At 34.1% G+C, this 26,824-nt stretch overlaps 3 protein-coding genes across 3 annotated transcripts; all 3 read right to left on the reverse strand.

The window, feature by feature from the left end:
• Positions 1-766: 766 nt before the first annotated feature.
• On the reverse strand, positions 767-1,927 carry LOC123657498 (alpha-1,6-mannosyl-glycoprotein 2-beta-N-acetylglucosaminyltransferase-like). Its single transcript, XM_045593041.1, has one exon. The coding sequence runs from the start codon at positions 1,925-1,927 to the stop codon at positions 767-769; it is 1,161 nt and encodes a 386-aa protein (XP_045448997.1).
• Positions 1,928-6,176: 4,249 nt separating this feature from the next.
• LOC123657513 lies at positions 6,177-7,609 on the reverse strand. The gene is made up of 3 exons (XM_045593054.1): positions 7,522-7,609; positions 7,024-7,282; positions 6,177-6,323 (listed from the first exon to the last, which is right to left on the reverse strand). Exons 1-3 carry the CDS (start codon positions 7,554-7,556, stop codon positions 6,261-6,263), a joined length of 357 nt encoding a protein of 118 aa, XP_045449010.1. The 5' UTR covers positions 7,557-7,609; the 3' UTR covers positions 6,177-6,260.
• A 15,954-nt stretch (positions 7,610-23,563) lies between these two features.
• Positions 23,564-25,399, reverse strand: LOC123657050. Its single transcript, XM_045592647.1, has 2 exons — positions 25,159-25,399; positions 23,564-24,825 (listed from the first exon to the last, which is right to left on the reverse strand). Exons 1-2 carry the CDS (start codon positions 25,289-25,291, stop codon positions 23,579-23,581), a joined length of 1,380 nt encoding a protein of 459 aa, XP_045448603.1. The 5' UTR covers positions 25,292-25,399; the 3' UTR covers positions 23,564-23,578.
• Positions 25,400-26,824: the final 1,425 nt, after the last annotated feature.

Raw genomic sequence — 26,824 nt, forward strand, 5'->3', positions numbered from 1 at the left:
ATTATTTAGTTGATACTTATAGTCAAACAACATATTCAAGAGAAAAGAGATACATTTATGATTCTCTAAGACCATACTTACTTTATATTAAACTAGCTGTGCCTGCGACTTCGTCCGCGCGAAATTTAACAAAAAAGGTTTTGTTCAGTTCTCAAAGCTATAAAAGTAGCCAAAGTTACTCCTTACTACATAAGTTATCCACCAGTGAAAGTCCTGTCGAAATTGATCCAGTCGTTTCAGAGATTACCCGGAACAAAGAGAAAGTCAGACCGACAGACAGACAAAAATTGAAAAAAAAGTTATATTGGTATATGTATCGTGTATAAATCCATATGCATTTAGTAAAAAAGTGGTTATTTTAATATTACAAACAGACACTCCGATTTTATTTATTTGTAAAGATTAAAAAAAAAATAACAATCATATGTATATAACATAACAAACTGATAAAAATAAAATGATACAATAATTCATTATCAGTCAAATTAATAAATTTTTCTATGAAGACATCCTGTCCCTGTATTTAGTATCAAATTCGTGGTAAATTCAACTTCGTCGTCCATGAATACTAAGCTAGCTGCTTTCGCATAAAAAGTGGCTTTCGTGAGAAAGTAGCGACAAAAACAGGATGTGTAAGTTCATTCAGTTCAGCAGTAGTTCGGTTTTTCATATCAAAGACATTCTGATACGTACAATATTTCCTAACTCCGACAGATATTTACAGCTTCATATAACTCGCCTGCTGGAGAACGAGTTTTGAACGCAGCTATGATCTGGGACCGTCAGCAAAATCGTATCGTTTCTCTTCAGTCGTTGTGCTCATTAGAGGATCGAGACATAAGAGTTGGTCTCGAATGTCATTCCAACCCCCGCTACCGAAAGGTGGGCCTTTTGTAACTTTATCTACTCTTCCCTCTGGTCTGAACAAGTGAACGGCTTGAACTTTTTTTGGATAAAGTTCTAAATTACTTATTAACTTCGAAACTGATATAAATATGTCGTCTGTGTTCTCGAATTCTTTTAGTGCTAGCACACGTGGTGCCATACATGCCACCATATCCACATGACCCCTCGGAAAGTTCTCAAACAAATGAAGCAACGAATAACTCCAGCTGTAATCATTATACATGCAAAACTTTTCCGACAACTCCAGTATTTTCTTCCACGTTGTTTTATTGAAAGCCAGACCAACATCGAAAGGCGGTCTCCAAGATTCCACTGTCAGCAGGTTCATGTCAGGGTTTCTGGCCCACGTTCTACCAAAGGATACGACTTCTACATATGGAAAGTATTCTAGAGAGCGATGGATAAATTGATACATGTAAAGCAAGTCTGGTGTGACATAGTTGTCTTCTTCGAGAAATATCACAGGACTTTGATATCTCTTGGACCATTTCAAACTTCGAAATATAAAGTTTGCCTTCCACCACCAGTGCTGCTTGTGTTCCGTAAGGCGCGCGTCGCGAATGAGGCAGTATTTTGGGTTCTTAGATGTGGGATAGCCAGGCTTGCAGTCCTCGGGATCGACGCCAGGATGTTTATAGGGATGAAGTTGTAGGGAGAAGGGATAAAATATTTGCATCACTTTACAGAAGTCGATGTTCCTTACTAGACGATTGATCGATTCATGATAATAACTATGAGAAAAAATTAAAAGAGCTGTTTGTATTCCTTGCACCTGTGATAAAGATAGGATGAGGTACTGAAGACCTCTTGCACTCTTATGCACTTGTATTACTATGACCGGTGTGTCATCTCCCACCGGCCGGAAATTGCGTTTGTTACTTACACTTTGTTTTGAGTTTATTTTTTCCAATGCTGTTTTTAACTCTTCAACATCAGCAATGTTGTCGAGGTTACTAATATTTTCTATCTTTATATATTTTTGGTGATGTGGTGGCAGGTCATTAGTAACTCCTAGACGCATAAACCCGTATAATGTATAAATTAAGATTGCTGTCAATAATATGCTAAGCGTCTTCACAAACTGAACATGAATATGTAAGAATTTAATCATCATTTTATTTTATATTTTTATGTGCAAACAGTGACACTTTGGTATTGAAAAATATGTCAAAACTATGCACCAATATAGAATAAATATTAAAATTTAAGATACGTAAGATTGCCGGTAGCCTCCACTAGCATTTTCTCATATATCAACATTATTATTGAGCAGAACTAGATAACTATTTGTTATGTTAAGGAACGAAAGTCGCTGAATATATCAAGCTGGTTTATATGCTAGTTGACTCGGCTAACTTCGTACCGCCTCGGAATTAAATAATGTGACATTATTGAATAATAAAAAAAAAAGTGTATGTCAGCTCCGACGCACGACTGGAATTTACTCCTTCAGATAGGCACATAATAGTCTAAATAGTCTAAAAAAAGATTAATATACATATCAAATGGTAAATAAACGAATCAAATAACGCCATCTAGATAGCGCGTAAAAGAAAACGTTGTCGTCTTGTAACGCCATCTATCAGAACCCAATAGGGCTATTCAATAGGGTTCCGATAGATGGCGTTACGAGAAAGGTAACGAGGTCATTCGTTCAGTAGATTTGACTTCTCATATTTTTTAATACCCTTACATGAAAATTGATTCTTAGGGAGTAAATTCAAAAAAAAAAAAAAAAAACGAACGCAAAAAACATTTCCGAATTTCACTAAAAATAGGTATTTAAACGACATACTTACATGCCAATTTACAATTTCTGAAGAATGCGTTGACGTTTGTCGGATGCGAACTGATTGTATGTAAAAATTTAATTGATGCCTCACCATTTTTGGAATCTTCCTTGGAATAGTACATAAAATTCAAAATGAAAATCATTCTAATCGGTCAACTAACGAACGTCAATTCTTCATTATACATATATCTATATCTATACAAATAAATAAAATTGGAGTGTCTGTTTGTAATATTAAAATAACTGCTTTTTACTAAATGCATATGGATGTCTAAACGGTATATATACCAAAATAACATTTTTTACAATTTTTGTTTGTCTGTCTGTCTGTCTGTTTGTTCCAGCTAATCTCTGAAACAGCTGGACTGACAAATCATGAATCAAATAACAAGCTGTTTCGAATCAACGAGGAAAAGCCAGTTATTCAATAGCCACGCTAAATTGCTCAAAGCTTTTAAAACACGGCACAGCGAGAAACTGTTTGTTTAAATCGGGGCTGAAGGATCGGTAAATATCCGGCAGACGTCGATCGAGGAGAGACGACTTCAGCGAAATACGAGCGTACGACTGAGAGACTGGGCTGCACCGTTTTTAAACTGTTTTTGTTGCGTCGTTTCTTTTGCAGTCGCTATCAACTTTAGGGAGCTCAGAATAATATTATGTTATGTGTTACAATACTGCCGTTATTGGAGTTGAGGCTTCAGTTCAGATTACAGTGACTGCTATGTTCTTTCATAAGAATCAAGTCGAATGCTATCTTTAAGTACAATGTAAAATTTCAATAAAGATAATAAAAGAAAAGTTAATGTTACAACCTTCGTGGTGTATTTTTTTTTACAACTAAGTTAATTTTTTTGCACGAATACTTTAAAGTGCTTTTATTGAAATAAAAAATAATAATTGGGGTTACAATTAAAAACATAAAGCAATTCCTGTAATCCTTTTGTAAATGATGTAATTAAATCCGTCGAACGTTCCAACGGAAACGAGCAACGGAATCAGATTCTGTTCCGTTAGGTATTCGAAGGCAGTTGAGAGTTTCGAGTGGATAGTCCGTTTTCCTTTCAAAAGAGCCATTAAGTGCGCCGTTTCAATAAATCAGCGCAACTGCAGCAACAAAACTAGGAACAAACACATCGCGCTGCAGTCTGCGACCTGCACCTACACCGCTGACGGTGCGCACCTGCCACATTGCTAATTGCTTTTATTGTGTTCGTGTACTTTCAGCTATCAATAAACCTCTTTTAAAAGTAAAAAGGTAGATTAGTTTAGTATTTATTTAGACGACCTGTAGTTACTGTATTGTACTTTATTGCATTCTTTTCGAAATTTCGTCAGACTTTACCGAGTAAATAAGCGATACAAAATTATTATCAGTATGAATCTCTTATTCGTCTCGTCGGTCGAGCGCTTCCTTCGACCACCCCCCTCCTCCCACCTCTGTCACATCGGCCGGACTTTATTTTGGATCGTAAAGAATAAGGGAATCGTAAGCCCATAATGCGAAAAGTACTTAAGTGATATACTTAGTCAAATTGAATTTTCTTCCGAAAATAAAATTTTGAAAGCGCGAATTTGTTTCGACGCTGGAAACTTTGAAACATTAATGTTTGTTTGTTCTTTTCATTTCGATGACGGTTTTCCATTAGGGACGTTTTCGGACGCCAATTATTATCCTCTCCGTGTTCGCTTTCAGAGATAATTAATTAGTTATTGGTGGCACTTTTCTGGACTTAAACATAAAATTTAGTTTTACATTTTTTTTTTAATTTAATTCCAACAAGACATAGTCTCGCAGCAAAGGAAAAAAAGGGTCGTTATAAAAGCCATTAAGCTGTGAAAATGAAATGTTAACTAATATGATATATTAATAAAATTTTACATATTGATTTATTGAGGTCGGGCCTAAGGATGCCTAAAATCATTTGTTACTTAATTAAAAAAAATATATATATTTATGTATTGTACGCAATAATTGGTAAAACCAAAAAAAACTGACTTCAATTACATCGACAAGTAAGAAAACTGTAAGTAGAAAAAAAGTCAAGTAAATCTGCGTTATCAAAGATCACTCAAATAGTACCTACTCATTGTATCTCGATCAAATTTAAATAGGACTACATGACACGCACTATCTTTCGATTAAGAAAGAATCATCATAATCGGTCCGCCTAGTAAAAAGTTCTAAGGTAAGGTAAGGTAGGTACATAAAATAAACAGTCAAATTGAGAACCTCCTCCCTTCTCGGAAGTCGGTTAATAGAGTATCAGAGAAATAAAATAAACAAGTTTTAAAATTATTTTATAAATCAAGCCACATGATCCATAAGAAATAAGGAAGAAACACAAAAATGTACCAAGCCTAACACGGACAAGGATATTTTAGGCGTATTTTGTTGTGTTTCTGGTTTTGCTGGATATCGGGTCATTTCTAGTTGTGTACGTCACATCATATTGCACTTTGTTGATTGTTTGAGTGTTAAAAATTCAGACTCCTGTGAGCCCTAGTTTGAAGCAATGCAATATAGCTCGTGGACTATTCGGAGCAGAAAATTCAACGGAGGATCAAGTTGAATAATTCTTTTTTTTGGGTTTGTTATTGTCATAATAGAAAATTGAAAAAAAAATCGTCAAAAGCTGGTGTGATGTAACAATATTCGCGTAGTAATGAAATAAGACCAGAGTTGCACATAAGTTCAACTAGTGGCTCGTGGCTAGTTGGGATTGTCAGTTACGCCCTCCAGCAGTTCGTAAAATAAAGTAAGATCAAGGATATCTGTCTTCGAGTTGTAAGTGATTGAAGTTTTAAAATAATTAAGTTTATCTTCATAACGTTCAAGGGTTTAACTTCCCTATGTTTGTCTGACACTTCAGTGTCGATTACATCCTTTACAAACAAAATATTAAATTCAGAAATCTAAACTGCTTCGTACTAAGGTGATTACTATAGTGCGACAACCCTTGAGTTGCTTAAAATTAAGGAAAAGAAAATCCAGTGTTTTCACCCTTGTTAACAATACTATTTAATAAAATGTTGTCAAAATATCAAAAGAAACTTTTGAATTAATTTTGTATGAGAAATTATCTATATGAACAAAATTGAATGTTGCTAAGCACATAATTCGAGAAAAGGTCGACCAATTAGGCTAATTTATTTTTTTGTATGTTCCTTTTGGTATTTGTCAAATGTCCAGTCGGGCCTCTTATTTTGCGAGGACTATAAAATGATGACAAAGTATTAAAAGAAACTTTTAAATTAATGTTGTGTGAGAAATTATTTATTTATGATGATGATGATGATGATGATGATGAATGATGAGAAATTATTATTTAATAAATTCATTAAAATGTACTTTCCAAAACATAATATATGAGCCATTCGGTAGTCTGTTGACTGCAGTTAGGAAGGAAGTTTTAGGAAAGAGGGTTAAAAAGAAACTACATTTTAAACGTACATTTATTTATGGAAACATACAGCTAAGGGATAATAAGCATAGACTTGTTCGTTGTCGTCGTGCCGTGTGTCGACTGCACACTACTACTGTGTGTCGCTGGTGCTCAGCTCAGTTGAACAAATTTCGCACCGCAGTTGAAGGATAGTCGAAGTCCTCTCTTTGCCACGGACCCTGGAACAAGTTCCACAGAATGGTCATTGTTACGCCATTTACTTCCCGTGTTCTACTGTTAAATCATTCTACTGTTGAATTATTTGCTAATAGTGTTTACAACTTCTCTCGTTAAATATCAAACAGAATAAAACTCCTACAGCAGCTCGTTACAACTATGAAGATACTCGGGCGACCAAAGTGGGGTTTCATTCTAATTTACCTGACACATACAATGTTATTTTATAAACGCAATGTTGTAAGTCTACTTTATTAGCTTCAGTTTTAAAATCAAAAAACATCAAATTGAAAATTTGACATCATGGAAGTCCAATTTGATGCAAAACATTTTTAATTTTTATTATTAATTCTTTAATCATAAATTTTGTTCTCTTCTTAGTTCAAAAGTCCGGTAATGTATTCGCGATTGGTGTGCCTAAAGGCAGTTTACGCGTAAAACATCAGTTTTCAAATCCATTAGTATTAGGTTTATGTAGATATCATTATCACATTATTTTGGCCTATCAAAGTCCATTGCTGGACATAGGCTTCCACAAGTTCGCCGCAAAAATGGCGTGAACTCATGTCTTTTGCCCATAGTATATATACTTATTATAATATATTTATTATCATTATGTTGATATATTTCACGCAATTACTAAACAAGGTTTGTAGAATCAAATGAAACAGTTTAACATCGAATAATAAATGTCTTACTAACGTAAGGACTCCCTGCTCTCGATGGAGCGGTGTCGTCATTGCTCTTCTCATACGCAAGGTTCACGTTCTTTCCTCGGCGCTTCGATACTCCGCTAACGCCATCGTCTTCTTTGTCAATGTCCTCAAGCGGCGGCCCTACGGGGCACTTGCAAATGCGCTCGCAGTAGTTATCGTCGCGCCTCTTCTCCACATTTGTCTTCAGATCGAACTTGTCGAAGGAAGACATATACGGATCTAGTTGAAACGCGTCCGCGATGAGACTGAAAAAAACCACAATGCTTTGTCTATAATTCCTTTGTAAATATAATAGAATTTAATATTGAAAGTAACTATGGTCTTAGACAATCATAAATGTATGTCTTTTTCTATTTCATTTTAAAAATGTTGTTTGACAATAGGTCACATATAATAATTTGCTCTGGATCAAGGGTTTTAAGTATAATATTATTTTTTTAACAAATTGGTAATTCAAATAGTTTCTAGAAGAAGGCACACTTACAAGGAACAAGCGAGCAGCATCATGAGGAAAGTCATCTTGAGAGTTCTCTCGCTGTCTGCGGCGTCAACGCGAGCGCTGCGCTATTTATACCAGGGATGCTGAGGAAAATGTTAATGTTACAATTATTATTAAGATTGCCTGTTTAAGCATGTCATAGGGCGGGTTTTAGGGAAAAAATATATTCCATTATTATAAGAAGGCCAGCCTTGAATATGTTGAATAATTACTGCAGGCAATGAGGCGCCAACAAGGCAGTTATTTGAAGGGATTAAAAATTTTCTTTTAGATATTATTTAGTCGAGCCCGTTGGCGCAATTTCGTAGTGGCCCTGCTCTCTGCTCCGCAGGTTGTGGGTTTGATCCCGCTGGAGTCTGGATGTAATATTTATATTTATGTATTTATTTATGATTTATTTCCACGAATAATAAAATAAAAATATTATTTAGCTATAACAGTTACCTGTTAGCATTAAGTTGCTAACCCTAGGAACAGATGACCGTATGTGTGTATGTTATAAGATAATTATTTACTAACCATGTAAAGTTCTGTATGACATGTACGTGTGTGTATGTCGTTTTTTGCTTGTAATCTATCTCTCGTAAACCGTCAAGTCAGTCTGAATTTTTAACCAAACAGTGACATGACGCTTTCTTGGCGGCTCGAGAACGATTGGAGTCAGTAGGTGCTGGACATGCGATTGCTGTATTTTTATTTTCGCTCCAGACGCGCAACAGGGCTGAATGCTTATTTTACCTCGATGAAGTTACACCTACAGCAGGCCAGCGAGAAATAAATAAGTTACCTGCGAACGTTGCTATGTTTGCAGCTATTTTTGTCTCGTTGCCCAATGTCCCCACTATTGTACACTTTTTATTTAACAAATTTCTAACATTTACATACTTTTTTTACTTTAGCATAGCTACATATTGTGGTGAGAACATATTTAATAAAGTTTTTGTGTACCCACGTGTAAAGAAGTTGTTGCAGTTAGTTTTAAGGTAGGATAATAATTAAAGATGCGAATCGAAAGTGTCATTGGTTTTGTTATAACAATATATGTAGCATAGTACTGTGTATTTTTTTAGATTAAGCAAAAAATTATTTTTTTACTAAAATATTTTACTTTTTTATTGTTTTTTTTTGTAGTTTCTATTTATGTCGTTTTTAATCACTCGTCAGTTATAGTCTTTTTTTATGAAAGTACTATTCTCATATCCTAACCTAAACTGTACACATACACCTTCAAAATATCATCTCCTTTGCTCTAAGATTGCCTGGAAGAGATAACGCAATAAGGCTGCCTTTTGTATATATTCTATTTTTTCTTCAGATTTATTTATTTGATTAATGACGCAATAGTAGGTAGTTATAATTACGACTCGTCCATCCGCCTTATATATTATACATAGACTAAGATACATAGAATAAGATACATAGAATAAGATATATAAAATAATTCATAGAATAAGCAAGAGACGCAAACTCAGCGTCTGGTCGGCCCCCCCTGACATCCGCTGGGCCCAAGACTGTAGTAGTTAAGCAGAGACATTAAAGCCTCCAAATCGGTTACATGTCTTTCATTTTTTTTAATTCAAATTAAGTTAGTTAGTAGTAAATTAATATAAATTGTTTCAAAACGCTCCGAAACCAAAAGTAGGTACTATAAATGTATTACAATTTAAGTCAAACATTACACTTTATGACGCTAATAATCGCCAATCGAAGTTTACAAAATGTTTACTATTGCCCGTGACAACAAACAATACTAAATATGACAAGATAAATATAAATAATTATATTTTATTGTTATCAGAGGCGGCTCATCCTAAATAGCGCTGGTTTAGTGTACTCCCATGAAAATTACATAGGAAATCTTAAATATATGTCTTTATTACATTTATGAGATTAAAATATTAAATAATATTAAAAATATATAATATAATATCCTTATCCTAATATCCTTACATTACATTCTTTATATTCTCCTATGACTATACAATATTCTAAGATATGCGTACCTACATTTGACGTCAAGTTGTAACGAGTGAAGCGCCAACGATTGCGCTCCTATGAATCGAAGCTTAGTACGATTCCTAGAATTATATTGTATGACTGCGAAAGAGAAACATCAAAAGCGTGAAACAAAAGATTTCGTATGAGAAATTAGCCTAACCTGGAGCGCTGCTCACGCGCGACGTGCATTGACAGAATGAATTTCCTGTACAAATAAAATGAATATTACCATTTAGTAAGCTCTAATATTTCGTTCTAGTACTCTAGTATTTTTTTGTGAACCCCTTTCGATAAATTTCACGAGCTGCCTCTGATTGTGACCTATTAATAGTAGAATCACTTTTGACAAGAAGGTAGATGAAAATATCTAACAAGCAGCTGAATAATAAGTAGGCGATCTTATTGACCAGTCGTAGCGTGCATTTCATATAGGCAGAAAGGCACTGCCTACCCTGGCATGTTACTAAAAATGATATATAAAACATGAACATTACATATTTCTGAATACATATTTTTGAAAAAGATTCAATTTAAATCTGCTTCAAAAAACCCGCCGTCATATATGCGATATCAGCGCTTCATGCGCAACGACGACGGGCCTTTTATGAAACTTCTGCCTATATCGCTTAACAAATGTTAACAATGACAGTAAGACATTATATAATTGATTGATTGATTGATTGATTGATTTAATGGCTTTCAGTTGTGCCAGAGAAGCACGGTTGATTCCGCCAATGTCACGTAGAGTGGAGAACACACGTAGGAGATTGATTGATCGGTGCAGTTGAGATAACAGTCTCAATTTAATTTTGAAAACAGGCAAATTAGTAAGACTTTCATTGTTACACCTTAACCTAAAACAACACAAACATTTAATGTTAGACTAAGACAACCACTGTTAGTAACTAAACTATTACAAACTAATTACACTAGGACAGACACATGGTTTATTTACAACATTATATAATCCTACAATTTTATAATGTCGCGCGCGTCATATGGAATACGAACAAAGTATTGTGTTTTTAACATTGGTCGGTTTAACAACAAAATTAGGCACAGCCTAAGAATAACGTGTCACATAAAATTTTGTTAAATTTGATACCGTTTGTACTAATAATTATGATTTTTGACACGGTCGTATAATCGCATCCGCCGAATCATTCCACAGAGTAATATTATGACAATTTACTTTGAATTTTTCGTTTGTGCGTTTTTTTATTAGTGAAAATATTAATACATTAGTGATGAATAAGTTTACTTGTTAAATATGTAACGGAGTTGTGTGTTTGATGAAAGTAATAATAATAAAATTAATATTCTCTATTCCACACCATAAAAAGATACAAACAAAAGTAGTATAATTAGAGGAAGATGTACAAAGGCGGTCTTATCGCTAAAAGAGCGATTTCTTCCAGACAACCTTTGGGTATAGGACAGCGTATAGAAAAGCGGTTAGGAAGTGTACAAATAATTGTTATAGAAATTAGAATACATTACAATAGATTATAAAATTATACATACATACATACATATGCTTACACACTTACATATATTCACATATACACATATACTCATATATAAATATAAACAATTCATACATATTTATGTCATCCAAAGGTGAAAAGACAATATATCATGGCGAATTTAGTGACAAATAGTGAGCCTTAAGATACTTTTTGAAGCTAAAGACAGATTGAGCTTGTCTTTTAGTGAGAGGGTGAGAATTCCAGAGCTTAACAGTTGTTACGGAAAAAGAGTTGGCGTAGAACGAAGAAGTGTGATGTGGAATCTTAAGGACCTGATTTGAGTCAGAACGAAGAGACCGAACATGGGTGTCGCAGAGAAACGCAAAGCGTTCTTTGAGGTAGCGCGGTATGTCACGATGGAATAATACATATTATAATAACGAGAGGATATGAGAATTCTTGCGAAGACGGATTGGGAGCAACTTGAGTTGCTTACGAAAGTAGGAGACATGGTCATATTTGCGGAGACCAAATATGAACCGTATGCAAAGATTCTGAAGGCGCTCAAGCTTATTCAATTGCTCCTCGTTGAGGTCAAGATAACAAGTATCAGCATAGTCAAGAATTGGTAGAAGAAGTGACTGTGCTAACGCAATTTTAGTGGGTAGTGGAAGGAAATATTGAAGCCTTCGAAGTGATCCGACGGTTGCGAATAGCTTGCGGCTCAACTCGCTCAGTTGAGGCACCCAAGAGAGATGGCTATCGAAAATGACTCCGAGATTTTTTACCTTGTCGCTGTAACTAATAGCGGATTTATTAAAAATGACAGGTGGTATGTGTGACCAATCTATTCGGCTTACTAGTTTTGGACTATCAATAATAGTCACTTGAAACTTTGATGGATTGATGTTTAATCTGTATGAGTTGCACCAAACAAGTATGTTGTTTAAATCGCTATTTATCCTTTGAATACATGTTGGTAAGTCAATCAGTTTGGCGTGGGAGTAAATCTGGAGATCGTCTGCGTAAAGTTGGTAGGGAGAAGATATATTGGGACAGATGGTATTTATAAAAATTTAAAAGAGGAGAGGAGATAAGACGCCTCCTTGTGGGACGCCAGCTTTTACGTCTAATCGGTCTGAGAAAATATCCTGGAAGCGCAAACTCTGCCGACGCCCAAACAAGTAGCTACGAAACCACTCAATTACCGATGGAGATATGCCAAGGGAACTCATAACTGCAAGCAATATATAGAAATCTACAGTGCTGAACGCATTGCTAAAGTCTAGCAAGGTCAACACCGTGAGACTCTGATTGTCCATGGCAAGTCTGATGTCATCGGAGATCTTAACGAGAGCCGTAGCCGTACTATGACCTTTACGGAAACCGGACTGGCAAGGACTTAGGAGATTGTGTGAGGTAAGGAATGATGTAAGTTGTTGATGAACAAGGCGCTCCAAAACTTTGGACAGAAAGTAATTAGTGCTTCTAAATTCAACACGTTCGATTTTACAGACAAATTAAAAATTGTTAGTTGTAGATCCAGCTTAGATATAAAACAGTAATCTGCAAACGGAACTGTAACTAGGAAATTTTGTAATAAGTAGATATTATGAAAAATATAGCTGGTTAACTGGCAGTGTTTATACTAACAAATTATATTGTATTTTTTTGCTTGTTATTCGACACTTCTAAATCTGTTTGGAATTGTAATGGGTACGTAGATTTGCACAATTTCACTAATGCTGTAAAAAAAACATGATCAGTCTGAAAAACATCTATCATCTTCTTTAAAATTTCATACTTTTGGCAAAACCCGCATCGAAACAAGCTTAAATAGTCATATCAAATAAGACATTAAACGCCATAATTTGAAAGTAGATCGAAATAGAAACATATTTCGCCGGTTAATTGATATAGTGTGTTTTTTGAGTAAAAAAGAATTACCTTTCAGAGGACACGACGAGTCGCACTTTCATTAAATAAAGGTAATTACTTAGAAATGCAAGATTTTTTATCAAAATATGGCGTTATATGGCGCGGAAAATCATTTGCAAACTTCAAGTAATGTTTTTAATTTTATTTAATAGGGTTCAAAATGATTTCATATCTAGCGTATCGTCTCTGTTACAAGACACAATAATCCCAAATTGAAATAAATTAGGAAACAATTGCGAGAAGGTAAGTGCAGTGTGGCTGTTCACATTTTTTTGACTGCCTACCCTTTTTAAAAACTTTATGCACGCCACTGTTGACCAGTATGATTTACGCGATGCGAGCTTCCTCGCCGCCCGCTCCCTCTTACTGTACAGACTCTTGCGGGGATGTCGTTGCGACGTTCAAGGCTCGCTCAATTGGTCATGCGCGTGTTCATAGCAACTACAGCTGTACATTTTTCTACTAATTATTGTTAACGTTGCTTATTTATTTTATTTCTCCTTTGATGTACAATAAAGTGTAAAAATAAAATAAATGAATAAGAAATTATCCATTGCAATTTTATTATTAAAAATTTTGTTCTAAAATATTGCACTTCACTCCGTTCAAAGGGTTTTAAAGTTGACACGACAAAGGCAGTTTTTCACTTATTCATTTGGCTCAGCGTCAGGGTGTGCGGATTATGTAGATTTACGAGTCGGCTCTGCGTTCTGTAAGAACTAGTTCGAAGCTCACTCTCGTACCGCTGTAAAATTGCTTTTAGTCAAAATGCCGAAAGTAACAATATGGCGCCATTTAAGAATGGGTACGTAGCCGTCGAAAACAATTTACTTTAAACGAGGTTTTACTAGATGATACTGGTTTTTAGTATTTATAGTGTGATAAAATTAAACACCTTTTCTGACTGACTGATCTTTTAATGCAATTGATTGGATATACAGTATATGAATAAGTAATTAAATTGATTGGATACACATTATATGATTAAGTAACCAATGACAGAACTAGTGCTCGCTTCAAATCCAGCAACCAGAATGAATCCCCCGTTCCTTCCTCTAGCTTACCAACAAATTATCCCCACTTAACATGTGTAATCGATTCCCATTGGTTTAATGAAAATTAATTTAGTTGCCGGATTCTTACAATATTTAATAGTAAAATTAAAAATAATTATAAGTTTTAATGAAATAATACAATCTTTTAATCGTAAATTACGTTTAAATTAATAAAAATCACAACAATAGTATTGAAACAAAGAAAGGAAGAAAGGAAGGAGAAATTTATAATAATACAGTTGATAAATTCGTACGAACTCATCGTCTTTATGTAGCCAATGAAGGTAGAAAGAGAAAATTCAGCGAGTTGTTTACATCCTACCGTAGGATTGTACACCATATATTAGTGCAACTTAGGTGTTTCCTAAATTGTCTTTACTCATTTCATTAACTCATTGCCTAGGTATGATAGAATGTGTAATGTTTTAAGCCCTATTACTAACTACAACTAAATCAAACTTTTGATTCTGAAAACAACACATTAGTCAGTTATAAAACATGCTCAGTAAATTAAATCAAAATACGAAACTGAATTAATTAAAATAATTAAAACTAACAATAAACTATAAGTTGCTCAATGTTGTCGAGTTCGGCGGTGTTGTGAGTTTGTTGTTCCTAGTTGATCCACACCTGCGCCCTACGTCCCGCGCCCTGCGTCCTACCGTTGTAACTAAATTATTATTACAGAATAGCTTGAGAGATAACAAAGAATACATAATTGTGTTTGCTGGAAAACGAAAAAAAAAACCGACTTCAATTACACCGACAAGTAATAATTGTATTACTTGTCGAGAAAAATAGTCAAGTAAATACGCATTATGAAAGATTACTCCAAGAGTTGTAATCAGATCTCGATGAAATTTAAATGTGACCACATGATAAACATCGGCTTTCGATCAACTTTAAAAGTCATCAAAATCGGTACATCCAGTTAAAAGTTATGTGGATTTTTGAGGGATTCTCTCGATTTCTCTGAGATCCCATAATCAGATCCTGGTTTCCTTATCATGGTACCACACTTCATATATCTCCTTTCCAACAATAAAAAAATTATCAAAATCGGTTCATAAGCGACGAAGTTATCCCCGAACATACATTAAAAAAAAAAAAAAAATACGGTCGAATTGAGTAAAAGGGGGAGGCCCCTTTTTTGAGTCGGTTAAAAATTTTAGGTTGTATTTTTTCGTAATTTAAGTAACTGATGCAGGGTTTGACTTACGATTTTAACTGGATGTAACTGGTAGTGGATTTTAAATGTAAAGACTAGATTATCCGCGCGGCTATCCGTGTTTACTTTTAGGGTTACTAAGCGTGTCAAAAATATTCAAATCCAAAAGTATCTCATACTATTAAACGAGCAATTCATTGTATATAGAATCTGAATCTCGGAAACGGCTCCAACGATTTTCATGAAATTTAGTATGCAGGGGATTTCAGAGGAGATAAATAAATCTAGCTAGGAATCATTTTTAGAAAATGTCGTTTTATCCCAATTTTTAGACGATGAAATAATATCGTTAGAATACGAAGGTAAATTTCGCACTTGTTGGTAAGGTTGTAATAGCTCAGGTGGAAAATCGGTCGGTCGCAATCGACCGAAAAGACCATGGTTCAATTCCTCGATCGATTATTATTTTTTCTTTTTTTTTGTAAATGCACTCGTTATTTTTTTATTTAATAATGTATGTAAAATCCAAACATATTATTCATATTTTATCAATATGTAATTCGTATTTAAATATGATTTCCAAAAAACACGATTTACTAAAAAATACCGAGCTAAGCTCGGTCACCCAGGTACTTATGTATTTATTTTCAAATCTACATTATTGTGCTTACTTCATAAAAAAATTAAATTTGTCTATAGAGATAATTTTATATCTTCAATTTGAAAAAATAAAATTGACATAAGAACAAATAAATAAAAGATAAAGTTGAAATACCGATTTATTCAATATCCTGGTCCACGTACCGTTTCAAAGCTACTTTGCATTGAAGCGAACGTTTTCAGCGGAAACAGCGATTGAACGGAGATTACCTTGTGTCCTACCTGATTCCACACTACGCTGAGCAGCGCTTTACGCTTGTTATCTGAGCTATTTCGATTTAACACGAAATAAAATAAATATTGTAATACCTGACACGCAGTTCTGAAATATTTACAATGTTTAATTAATTACGTCCATCTTTTTTATATGTAATATTTAATGACTATAAATGAAAACGAACATTACTTATTAAAATTTTTCGTCTACTTACGTTATATTAAACGTAAGTAGACGAAAAATAGTCAAGTAAATCCGCGTTATTAAAGATCACTCAAAAAATACTTATTATCTTGATCAAATTTTAACGAGATTATAAAACATGCATTAGCTTTTTAACCGACTTTCAAAAAAGGAGGAGGTTCTCAATTCGACTGTATTTTTTTTAATGTAACATCAGAACTTTTGACCCTGTGTACCGATTTCGACAATTTTTTTTTAATCGAAAGGTGGCGTGTGTCAATTGGTCCCATTTAAATTTATTTGAGATCTAACAACTACTTTTCGAGTTATATCTAATAATGCGTTTTTACTTGACGCTTTTTTCGTCGACCTACGTTGTATTATACCGCATAACTTTCTACTGGATCTACCGATTTCGATAATTCTTTTTTTGTTGGAAAGGAGATATCGCTTGCTTAGTTCCATGATAAGGAAACCAGGATCTGATGATGGGACCCCAGAGAAATCGAGGGAAACTCTTGAAAATCCGCAATAACTTTTTACGGGGTGTACCGATTTTAATAATTTTTAATTTAATCGAAAGCTGATGTTTGTCATGTGGTCACATATAAATTTCATTGAGATCTGATAACTACTTTTTGTGTAGTCTTTGATAACGCGTAGTTGCTTGACTATTTTTTCGTCGATCTACGTTGTATTACTCGTCGATGTAATTGAAGTCGGTTTTTTTCGTTTGCGAGCAAACACAATTATGATTATAACAAGAATCATCAAAATCAGTATACTCAGTGAAAAGTTATGCGTTATAATACAATGTAGGTCGAGGAAAAAATAGTCAAACAAAAACGCATTATTAGATGATATATATACATTTGTAAGTACCAAGTTACATGTTAACTTGGTACTACGTGCAAGTACTACGAAATATTATTGTATTAAATTATTATGTTTTATGTGGGTATTCAGTGTGGTGACTATGGGCAAGACACATGAGTTCGCGCCATTTTTGGCGTGAACTTGTGGAGGCCTATGTCCAGTAGTGGACTGCGAAAGGCTGCTGTGATGTGGATATTACATATAGTTACGCATTAAATGTTTACTAGCAACAAGTCTATTGTTTAGCTCCTTCATTTTTGATTTTTATAAATACTTAAATATATGATTAGATATAACTCAAATAGTACTCGTTAGATCTTAATTAAATTTAATTGGGACCACGTGACACACCTTTCGATTAAAAAAAAGAATAATCGAAATCGGTTCACCCAGTCAAAAGTTCTGAGTACACAACTTAAGGGGATATTTATAACTAGAACATAACAGATGGGGACATCATTAAGATTTCTGTGCAAAAGGTGATATTTCATTTTTTGTTTATTTTGTACCACTAAATTAGAAAGTCAAATATTTTTTTAAAATATATTTTCTATTTATCTTTTTACATAGAATCTACATAGCTATTTTCATTTTCTGGAAAAATTGGGTTGTCTGGAAGTAATGGCTAAATAGCCATAAGTCCGCCCATTGTACTTCACAGTCTGTAAATGTTTTTTTTAAATGTGTTTATGGTTTAACATGTAGTTGTGGTGTGTCCAACACCGCGTCTTGGCAAACGCAATGTGGGACGTCCTCCAGCCCGTTGGACCGACGATCTACGTAAGATTGCCGGTGTAGGCTGGATGAGGATTGCGGAAGACCGGGATGTCTGGCGCGAACTTGGGGAGGGCTATGTCCAGCAGTGGACTGCGATAGGCTGAAGTGATGATGATGATGATGATGATGATGATGTGGTGTACAATAAAGTACAAATAAAATAAAATAAAAAAATGATAAAGTGGAGATCCCCTTTTGTACACTCCTCATTTGTTTTATTATTTTATGTATGCTCGTATGTATGTGTATTAAAAAACTGTTGTTATAATATTGGCAGTTACCTATAACACAAGAATTATTTTGTTAAAAGTAGGAACAGACGACCGTGTTTGTATGTAAAAGATATTCATATTACATTTTGTACGCTGGGTCTGGTCACCGTGGAAACGCTCGTCATTTGTCTCCGGGCCCGTCGAGAGGTTAATTGCTTAATGTACCGTTACTCGCCGAAGTGATTCGTGCCTGTTTATGTATAAAATATTAACTTCGTTACTGGTCCACTCTGAAACCGTTACTTCAAAGTCATTTTCAATTACGAGTATAATTACATCTCATTTTGATGTGAATTTAACGTTAGCGTTGTATGTTAGACAAAAGATGGTTAAACGAAAAAAAAAATTGCAGTTAATCAAAATCCAATCTTCAAATTTTAAGGTTATAAACCTATATGGAGTTAATTGACAATATGTTATTGAAGAAAACGCCATTGTATACGCAAGGAAAATTGAAAATTATATGTTTTAAGATGTATTTAAAATTGTAAAAAGACCTCAAACGAGTTTCAGCCAGCGTAGTTTTAGATGTCTAGTTTTATCCTATGATATATTTAATTAAATTTAGATAAAATATAAGAATATTATTGTGTGTTAATAATATAATATCACAGCATTGGTTTTTTTGTGGCTGATGCGCTGGCGGTTGCGGGTTCAATCCCCGCACATGACAAACATTTGTATTGGCCATAAAAATTCTTGCTGTGGTCTGGTTGTTTGTGCAGTCCTTCGGTCCGTCGGTCCCGGTTGTTATCATGTTCACCTGATAGCGATCGTTAGTCGTAGTAGGGAATATATTCGCCAATCCGCATTAGAGCAGTGTGGTGGATTAAGCTCTGATCCTTCTCCTACGTGGGGAAAGAGGCCTATGCCCAGTAGTGGGATATTATAGGCTGAAGCGTAGCGTATGAATATTATTTTGTATTTATCTACTTTAATCCTTTTTGTATATATAGCGATATAAAGATTATTTTAATATTAAAACAAACAAAAAAAAAAAAATATAACAAAATTTACACAAAATTATATATATATATATATATATATATATATTACATAACTATTTTAGGATATTTATCGAACCATTTCTACATCGATTATTAAGGTGTTCCGTTCTTGCTAGAGAAGCAGAATAAAGTCTACATGCATAAGATCACAAATGAGAATTACACGCTTCGCTTCAGCCTGTAATAGCCCAGTAATGGGCATAGGCTTCTTTCTCCATGTAGGAGAAGGATCAGAGCCGAATCCACTACGCTGTTCCAATGCGGGTTGGCGGATGAGAACTATCTATACAGATTTGTAAAATAATAAAATATACGGAGATATATCTGCAGTTTCAATAAAGTTTAAAAATGAAATACGATATTGAAATATCATATATTGTATGGTTCAATCTCACAGGTCAACTCTGCGTTTTCCTGAAGAGTTGTCCTAGGCGAAACAGTGTCTGTCTGACACTGTCTAAATCGTCTGCAATAGACGGACTAAGGCCAATGATGACGGTACAGTCTATGATTGAGTGAGAGATGACATGTGAGAGAAGGTATGAGGGAAATCAAATCCAATGAAAGTCGATCTAACATTAAGTTTATCTAACATTATTATTATTTCGAGTATATATAGGAAGAAGTACAGACGTCATTTGACGTCATTCGTAGCAAACAAATGACAATTTCATTAGAAATCTGCATTAGTCAAATAACGATCTCGTAATAAATAAGCTAAATTAAAGAGGTTATATATTTGCACGACAATCATATTGATTAATGTGCGCTGACCCTTACATATATATAATACGATAACAACATAATAAGGTTGCAAACATTTTTCTACTAATTTTATTCTTAACTAGCTGCTGCCCGCAACGTCGTCTGCGTGAACGCTATAAAGCACCAAAAATACCTACGATTATACCTTTTAAAATAACATTCATTTACCCGTTTCTTCTTTACATTTCATATCTACAGAAAAATCTCATAGATGGCGCTGCTTTAAAATTGTCTTGATACTACTTATATTCATTTAATTATGTTTATCGGCCTAAGTTACTTATATTGCGTGATATTTATAGTGTGAAGCTAGCTTATAGCATGGTTATTATTAACATAATAACAACAACATTCAAATATGCGTCGTTAGATTACGCGTTGTTACAGAATGCGTTGAAGAAATAAAGGTTCACTGCTCGTTCCCCGTAGGTAATAGCGTGATAATATGTAGCCTATATGTTGACCCGATTTTTTAATAATATTCGTGCCAAATTTGAAGTAAATCCATGCAGTACTTTTTGAGTTTATCCCGGACATACATACAGACAAACAGACAAAAATTCTAAAAACTATATTTTTGGCTTCGGAATCGATTGTAGATCACACCCCAAGTATTCTTTTAAAAAAATCTTCAATGTACAGCTTTGACTTTCCTACCATTTTATTATATGTATAGATGTTGCTTGTTTATTTTATTTCTTGTTTGGTGTACAATAAAGTGTAAATAAGTTAATATCGTAACGAGAGCGCTTCAAACTATTTATACTGTATCACTGTCCATTGTGAACGAATCTATCCGAGACGTCTCCGACTGCACTGATAGCAGCGGAGCGGGACTAGTTTAAAATTAATGAAAACACCGAGACAGCTCGATATCGAAGCTAAATGCATTTAGTTTGAAACTCGTTCCGATGAAATTTAAAGCAGGGTCGAGAGTGGCCCATTTACAACTGACGATATAATTGAAAAGAAGGCGAGCTCGGGCACAAGCTCGGCTATAAATGGCCTTTTTATCATCAAGCTTCTTTAATGAAAACAATTAAGGGAATAGTTTAAAATGAAACGTTCGTTTTTGCTAATTAAATACAGAACAGAAATTGTACCATACTGGCTCGGGATACATGTTGCTATATAGGTAGGAGGCTATACACGTATTTTCTTTTATTATTTTATTCATATCGTTTCTATTTTAAGACAAAAGATATACATAAAATAATTGTTTGCCAGTAAACGAAAAAAAAAACTATATTTTTGTCTACCTACGTTGTATTACTTGTCGATATAATTGAAGGCGGTTTTCTTCGTTTGCCTGCAAACACAATTATTTTATTTTTAACGTCTGTTCAGTATGTTATTGGTTAAGTTGTTTGGCCTTTGAAATTTTATAAATTGATTGAATAATAAATCTAAGGCACAGCTAATATATAATAAGTATTTATTGAGTACGAAAATCATTTGAGGGAATTAATTAGACATTCTCATAAATAATAACAATAATTGAAATGGTAGAGATAAAACGAACGAATTACATTTCATTCAAAGTTCAGTCTTCCAGTAAATATAATGTAATTACGTCGAAGGACAAAATTTAATAATCAAAATTGAGAAGAAGTTCCAGGCGGTGTGGGCGTATGAAAGAAATTCGACGCGTCAGCTACGATTAATCAGACGAAGGAATCACGAGCTAAAGTTAATGTTGCGAATAAATTCTTACGTTTCAAACTTTCATTCCTTTTATTGTTCGTGTTCAATTTATAAATGGATTTTTTAATGTACGTCGCGAAGATATAAAATACTTTTATAATAGCTCAGACGCTCAGTGGATGTAATGTCTTACAGTGGCGTAGACTTTCATCGAAATATGGCGTTTATGTTTAGAAATTCTAGGATAAGTCAGTGTATTAACTTAACCTGAACTTATTGAAATAGAACATGAAGACGTGGCTCAAATAGAATATCCGTGTTCTGCATTACATTAGAAAATATTTGTATAATAGTAAAATTAAAATTATGGTGTGGTAGGGCAAAGCAGGATATATCCTTGTAGGGAAATTGCGTGGATGTGGTAATAAAAGCACTAATTATACTAAATTATTTATTTGGCGGTCATACAGTGAGCGGCAAACAGTGAAAACGCATTACAGATTAAAAAGGAAACGGAAAGACGATTGAAAACTTTGGAAAAATAACAAACTAAAAATGGTTGCGTTCCAATATTACTAACAATCCTGTTAAAAATCTAGAGCAGCCCGGCTAAGGGAAGTACGTCATACTTCCCTGAGCCGGGCTGCTTACCTTACAGATAATCACAGCTAAATAATACTGCCCTCAAGCAGTGTTGTGTTCCTGTGATGAGTAAGGTGACCAGAGCTGCTGGGGAGGGTTAGAGGTACGGTCAGCAACACACTTGCGATGCTTCTGGTTTTGCAGGAGTCTTTAAGCTACGGTAATCCTTTACCACCAGGTGAGCCGTATGCTTGTTTGTAGATCTTTTTAAGTAAAAACAGTAAGAAATGCAGGTTTATTGAATATCGTATGATTTTTTAACAGATTTTTTTTTTTTAAATAAGGAATAGTATAATTAGTCGTTTGAAAACTTAGTCGTTTTAGTTTCCGACGGCCAACATAATGCGTTAGATGTTATATACAAAGTGTTATACTGGCTCAGAGGTAAGACCAGTGACACAACGCGGTTCGATTTCAAAATATGACAAATTTTTACTACTTTGTTAAGCTAGCTCAGTTACTTTTTTATAAGTTCAATATAATAAACATTGCAGTAAACTATTATTATTTTTATTACAAGAAAAAAAAGCGTAATAAAGAGGATTATATGATTATATACTAGTTGATCCCGCAAACGCTGTTTTGCCATATATATTGTTATTAACCCCCTTAATCCCACCCTCTTATATAACTCTAGGGTATGAAAATTAGATGCCGATCCTCAGACCTAATCGATATGCACACAAAATTTCATAAAAATCGGTCCAGTTGTTTCGGAGGAGTATTCTAATTAACATTGTGACACGAGAATTTTATATACAAGAATATGCATAACTTCAACATGTATGCAAGGATAATCTCCGGAAGTGATGTTCTAAGTAATATTTTCACCATATAAAGTGCACACGAGGAATTGTACGCAATAATTTGTAATAAATCCTCTTTGTTATATACAGAAGTGACACAAATGACATTCCGAGCAGGAAGCCTTCTATTATCCGTTCATCGTAACTTGACGCGTAATCTGATTGGTAGCACTGAAATTTGCAGTGTTGCATGTGTTTATACGAAAAGCGATCCCGAAATGTAGGGACAAGTCTAAAGAACCGGAATAGCATGTACATATATCTACAAGTAAGGGCATTAATTTCGTAATTCACTGTTACTACGATTACTACTGACGTACTTTTAAGTATACACAAGACTTATTAAGTGTGTGAAACATAATTAAAAATTTAAGTAGTGATTAAACTAATTTATTCACAAGATTTCATTTCTTATTTACAATTCTTGCTATTTTATTAGTTTAACCTCTACTTAAATTTTTGGATTTTTCCCACAACTCGGTGATAGTGTACTCTTTAAAATTATTCATACATCACTAGGAGCATTCAGGATAAATTAAACAAAACAGGGTAAAAAATAACCACTTTAATAATAATTATGATCAATAAGGTGTAAAGGAATCATATCTTCTTCAATGTTGCTTGAATGCTCACTGTCACTATCACTTTCTTCACTACCAACCCACAATAAAAAGCGATCGCTTCCTTCGTCTATTATTTTATCTTTAAGTATGTAATCATCTTCAATTTTTATTACATGAGAGCACTCTTTTTTCCAAATATCATTGCTTATTGAGCCAAATGATTCTCGTATAAGTGATTCCACTTGATCATCCCTCTGGCCCACATTTTTTTCTGCAAACCGTCTCTTCATTACACTCCATACTAATTCGATCGGATTTAAATCTGCATGATATGGGGGCAGTCGTAAAACATCATGACCATGTAATTTTATTAATTCGTCGGCTTTATATATAGGCTCTGGTTTATTTTTTTTAATTAATTCATACAAAACATTTTTTGTCAAATTTGGTGAAAACAACAGCCCCTTGTTTTGAAGCCACTCTACCATATCTGCTTTGAGGCTTGTCATATTAGGGCTTTTATTTGTTTGCACAGTATGATATGGGGCATTGTCCATCACAATCACACATTTAGGTGGCAGGTTTGGTAAAACTTGTTTTTCCAGCCATTTTATAAAGTTATCGCTATTCATGTCGTCATGGTAGTCGGATGATTTTGTTTGCGATTTGAATAGCAGTAATGCTTTATTAATGAAGCCATCTGTAGTTCCTGCGTGTGCAATTATCCATCGCCTACCCATACCATAATCTCTGACCAATGCACCTTCTTCAGACTCTGACTGCCAACATTTTTGCACACTATATGACGAATGTATAAAAGTTTCGTCTAAATAAACTATAGTCCGCCCCTCTTCTCGGTATTTTTTAATTTCACTTAAATAATTAAATCGCCAGGTAGCTATATCTGTTCGCTCCACTAACATTTTTCGTTTTGATTGACACTTTTTATATTTATATCCAAGTTGTTTTAATATTTTCCATAGTGTAGTACGCCCACCTTCAAAATTTATTTCCTCTCGTAATTCGACAAGTAATTTGTTTAATGTAGGGATTTCTTTTCTTACAGCGTAAAATGACATAATTTTTTGTCGAATTGCACTAGCATCGAAGTCATCAATCTTGATCTTCTTATCGCGATTTGGTCGCGTCTTTCCTGGTGTCGTTACTTTTGACGGACCAGGCACACCCGAAACAGAACTGGACTCTCTTTCTTGTCTCAAAATCCTGGTCACAGTAGATTCGGATACATCTGTAATCATCAAAAAAAATAAATAATAATGCAATTTTATTTTACTAGATACTTAGTTTATAAAATTAGAATATTTTAGTAAAGCGACGTTTTAAGCATATTTGATTACTTACGAGTAATCAAATATGCTTAAAATGCAGATCACGACAAACTTAAATGAGCCTCGATTCAAGTTGGTAAATTACTTCCTTAAATAGGTACAAATAGGTTAGGTTATTATATTATTGTTAATTTTAGTATCATCTATGAAATGAGATTAAAGAAATTAATAAAAAAAATGTCTCGCCACTATGGGCTAATTATCTTTTTAACTGGTAACCCTATAAAACATACCGGTCATGGCGGCAACTCGGGCACGAACTTGTTGCAATGGAATAATCAGCTTGTTCTCAGTCTTTTCTTTCTCACAAAATGCGTAAACTTGAAGAATAGTTTGTCTTTTAACACTTTTTACCACCTTCGGCATTTTTAACACTCAGATTAACTTATTATAAACCAAAAGAGCACACAAACAGCAAGCTATCAAACTGAAAGTAAGATGGCGACTGAGGAAACAGTGCTACCAATTAGTCACGCGTCAAGTTACGATGAACGGACAATAGAAATAACTTTTAATCCTACAGTGACGTGTTCGCTCGCAATATGCTTACAATTCCGATAGCACTATCACGCTCTTGTCTAAAACGCTGGGCAACTTGTCTAACTCAGTTTGTTCATTCACAATAGGATTAAGAATTACAATGTGCGACATATTTACATATTCCCTTACGACTTTAATGTGGTCGAGAATAGCTCGAGAAAGAAAATGTTGGAAGAAGCTGGAAGAGGCCTATGCCAAACAAGGGCAAACGGACACGGTGTCGATAATTTAGAGATAAGTTAGTTAAGTAAAAAAAAATAATTTTAAGTGTCTGAAATAAAAGGCTTATATTATTATTATTATTACAACTTTAAATGGACACTCTAAGGGATTTGACTCCATATTGCACTGTTGCTCTACAGTTGAATGATTATGGTTTTCGGGATGTTTCATTTAAAACCTTCCAGAATGATTTTTTTATATTGCTAAAGACCTTAAATTTTCCAATGAATTATTATCCACGGTAATCCATGTGATCTTACAATAATAATCGAACTTTTCAGCTTTGTAATGAAAGTTTAAAAAATTTTATGTAAAATGGATTTAGTTTATTAAATTGAATTATTTTATTTAATAAGCATATACGGCAAACGATAAATTAATTTTAATAAATATCACAGAGCTGAGAACTTAATCCATGACTTTATTTTAATGCACATTAACGTACATTCGTGTGTCAGAATTTTTTTTCAAATCGTGCAATCGTTTCACGATTTTTTTCTTCCAGCACCAAACATGAGATTTTTTTATACTTTAACTAGCGACCCGCCCCGGCTTCGCACGGGTGCAATACTGATACTAAATATACTACAGAATGTCTTTATTTATAGTGTGAAGCTAGCTTATAGCATGGTTATTAACATAATAACAACAACATTCAAATATGCGTCGTTAGATTACGCGTTGTTACAGAATGCGTTGAAGAAATAAAGGTTCACTGCTCGTTCCCCGTAGGTGATAGCGTGATAATATGTAGCCTATATGTTGACCCGACTTCTTAATAATATTCCTGCCAAATTTGAAGTAAATCCATGCGGTGCTTTTTTATTTATTCTGGATATACATACAGACAAACAGACAAACAGACAAAAATTCTAAAAACTATATTTTTGGCTTCGATATCGATTATGGATCACACCCCAAGTATTCTTTTAAAAAAATATTCAATGTGCAGTTTTACTTTTCTACCATTTTATTATACTCGTATGTATAGATAAGTATTATATCTATCTATAATATATATAAACGCGAAAGGTCATTCATCACGAAATCTCCGAAACTATAACACCTACAAACTTGAAATTTGGCAGGTAGGCTCCTTATAAGACGTAGGCATCCGCTAAGAACGGATTTTACGAA

This window comes from Melitaea cinxia, chromosome 10, assembly GCF_905220565.1.
Source record: "Melitaea cinxia chromosome 10, ilMelCinx1.1, whole genome shotgun sequence".
Lineage (NCBI taxonomy): Eukaryota > Metazoa > Arthropoda > Insecta > Lepidoptera > Nymphalidae > Melitaea > Melitaea cinxia.

Excerpts from the sequence above, each read along its gene's own strand:
- LOC123657050 (XM_045592647.1), bottom strand. The coding sequence starts at position 25,291 with ATGCCGAAGGTGGTAAAAAGTGTTAAAAGACAAACTATTCTTCAAGTT. Across the intron at positions 24,826-25,158 it reads CCGAGTTGCCGCCATGACCG|ATGTATCCGAATCTACTGTG; the intron begins GTATGTTTTATA and ends TGATGATTACAG.
- LOC123657498 (XM_045593041.1), bottom strand. The coding sequence starts at position 1,927 with ATGCGTCTAGGAGTTACTAATGACCTGCCACCACATCACCAAAAATAT.
- LOC123657513 (XM_045593054.1), bottom strand. The coding sequence starts at position 7,556 with ATGACTTTCCTCATGATGCTGCTCGCTTGTTCCTT. Across the intron at positions 7,283-7,521 it reads ATGCTGCTCGCTTGTTCCTT|TCTCATCGCGGACGCGTTTC; the intron begins GTAAGTGTGCCT and ends GGTTTTTTTCAG. Across the intron at positions 6,324-7,023 it reads CGAGAGCAGGGAGTCCTTAC|GGTCCGTGGCAAAGAGAGGA; the intron begins GTTAGTAAGACA and ends AACTTGTTCCAG.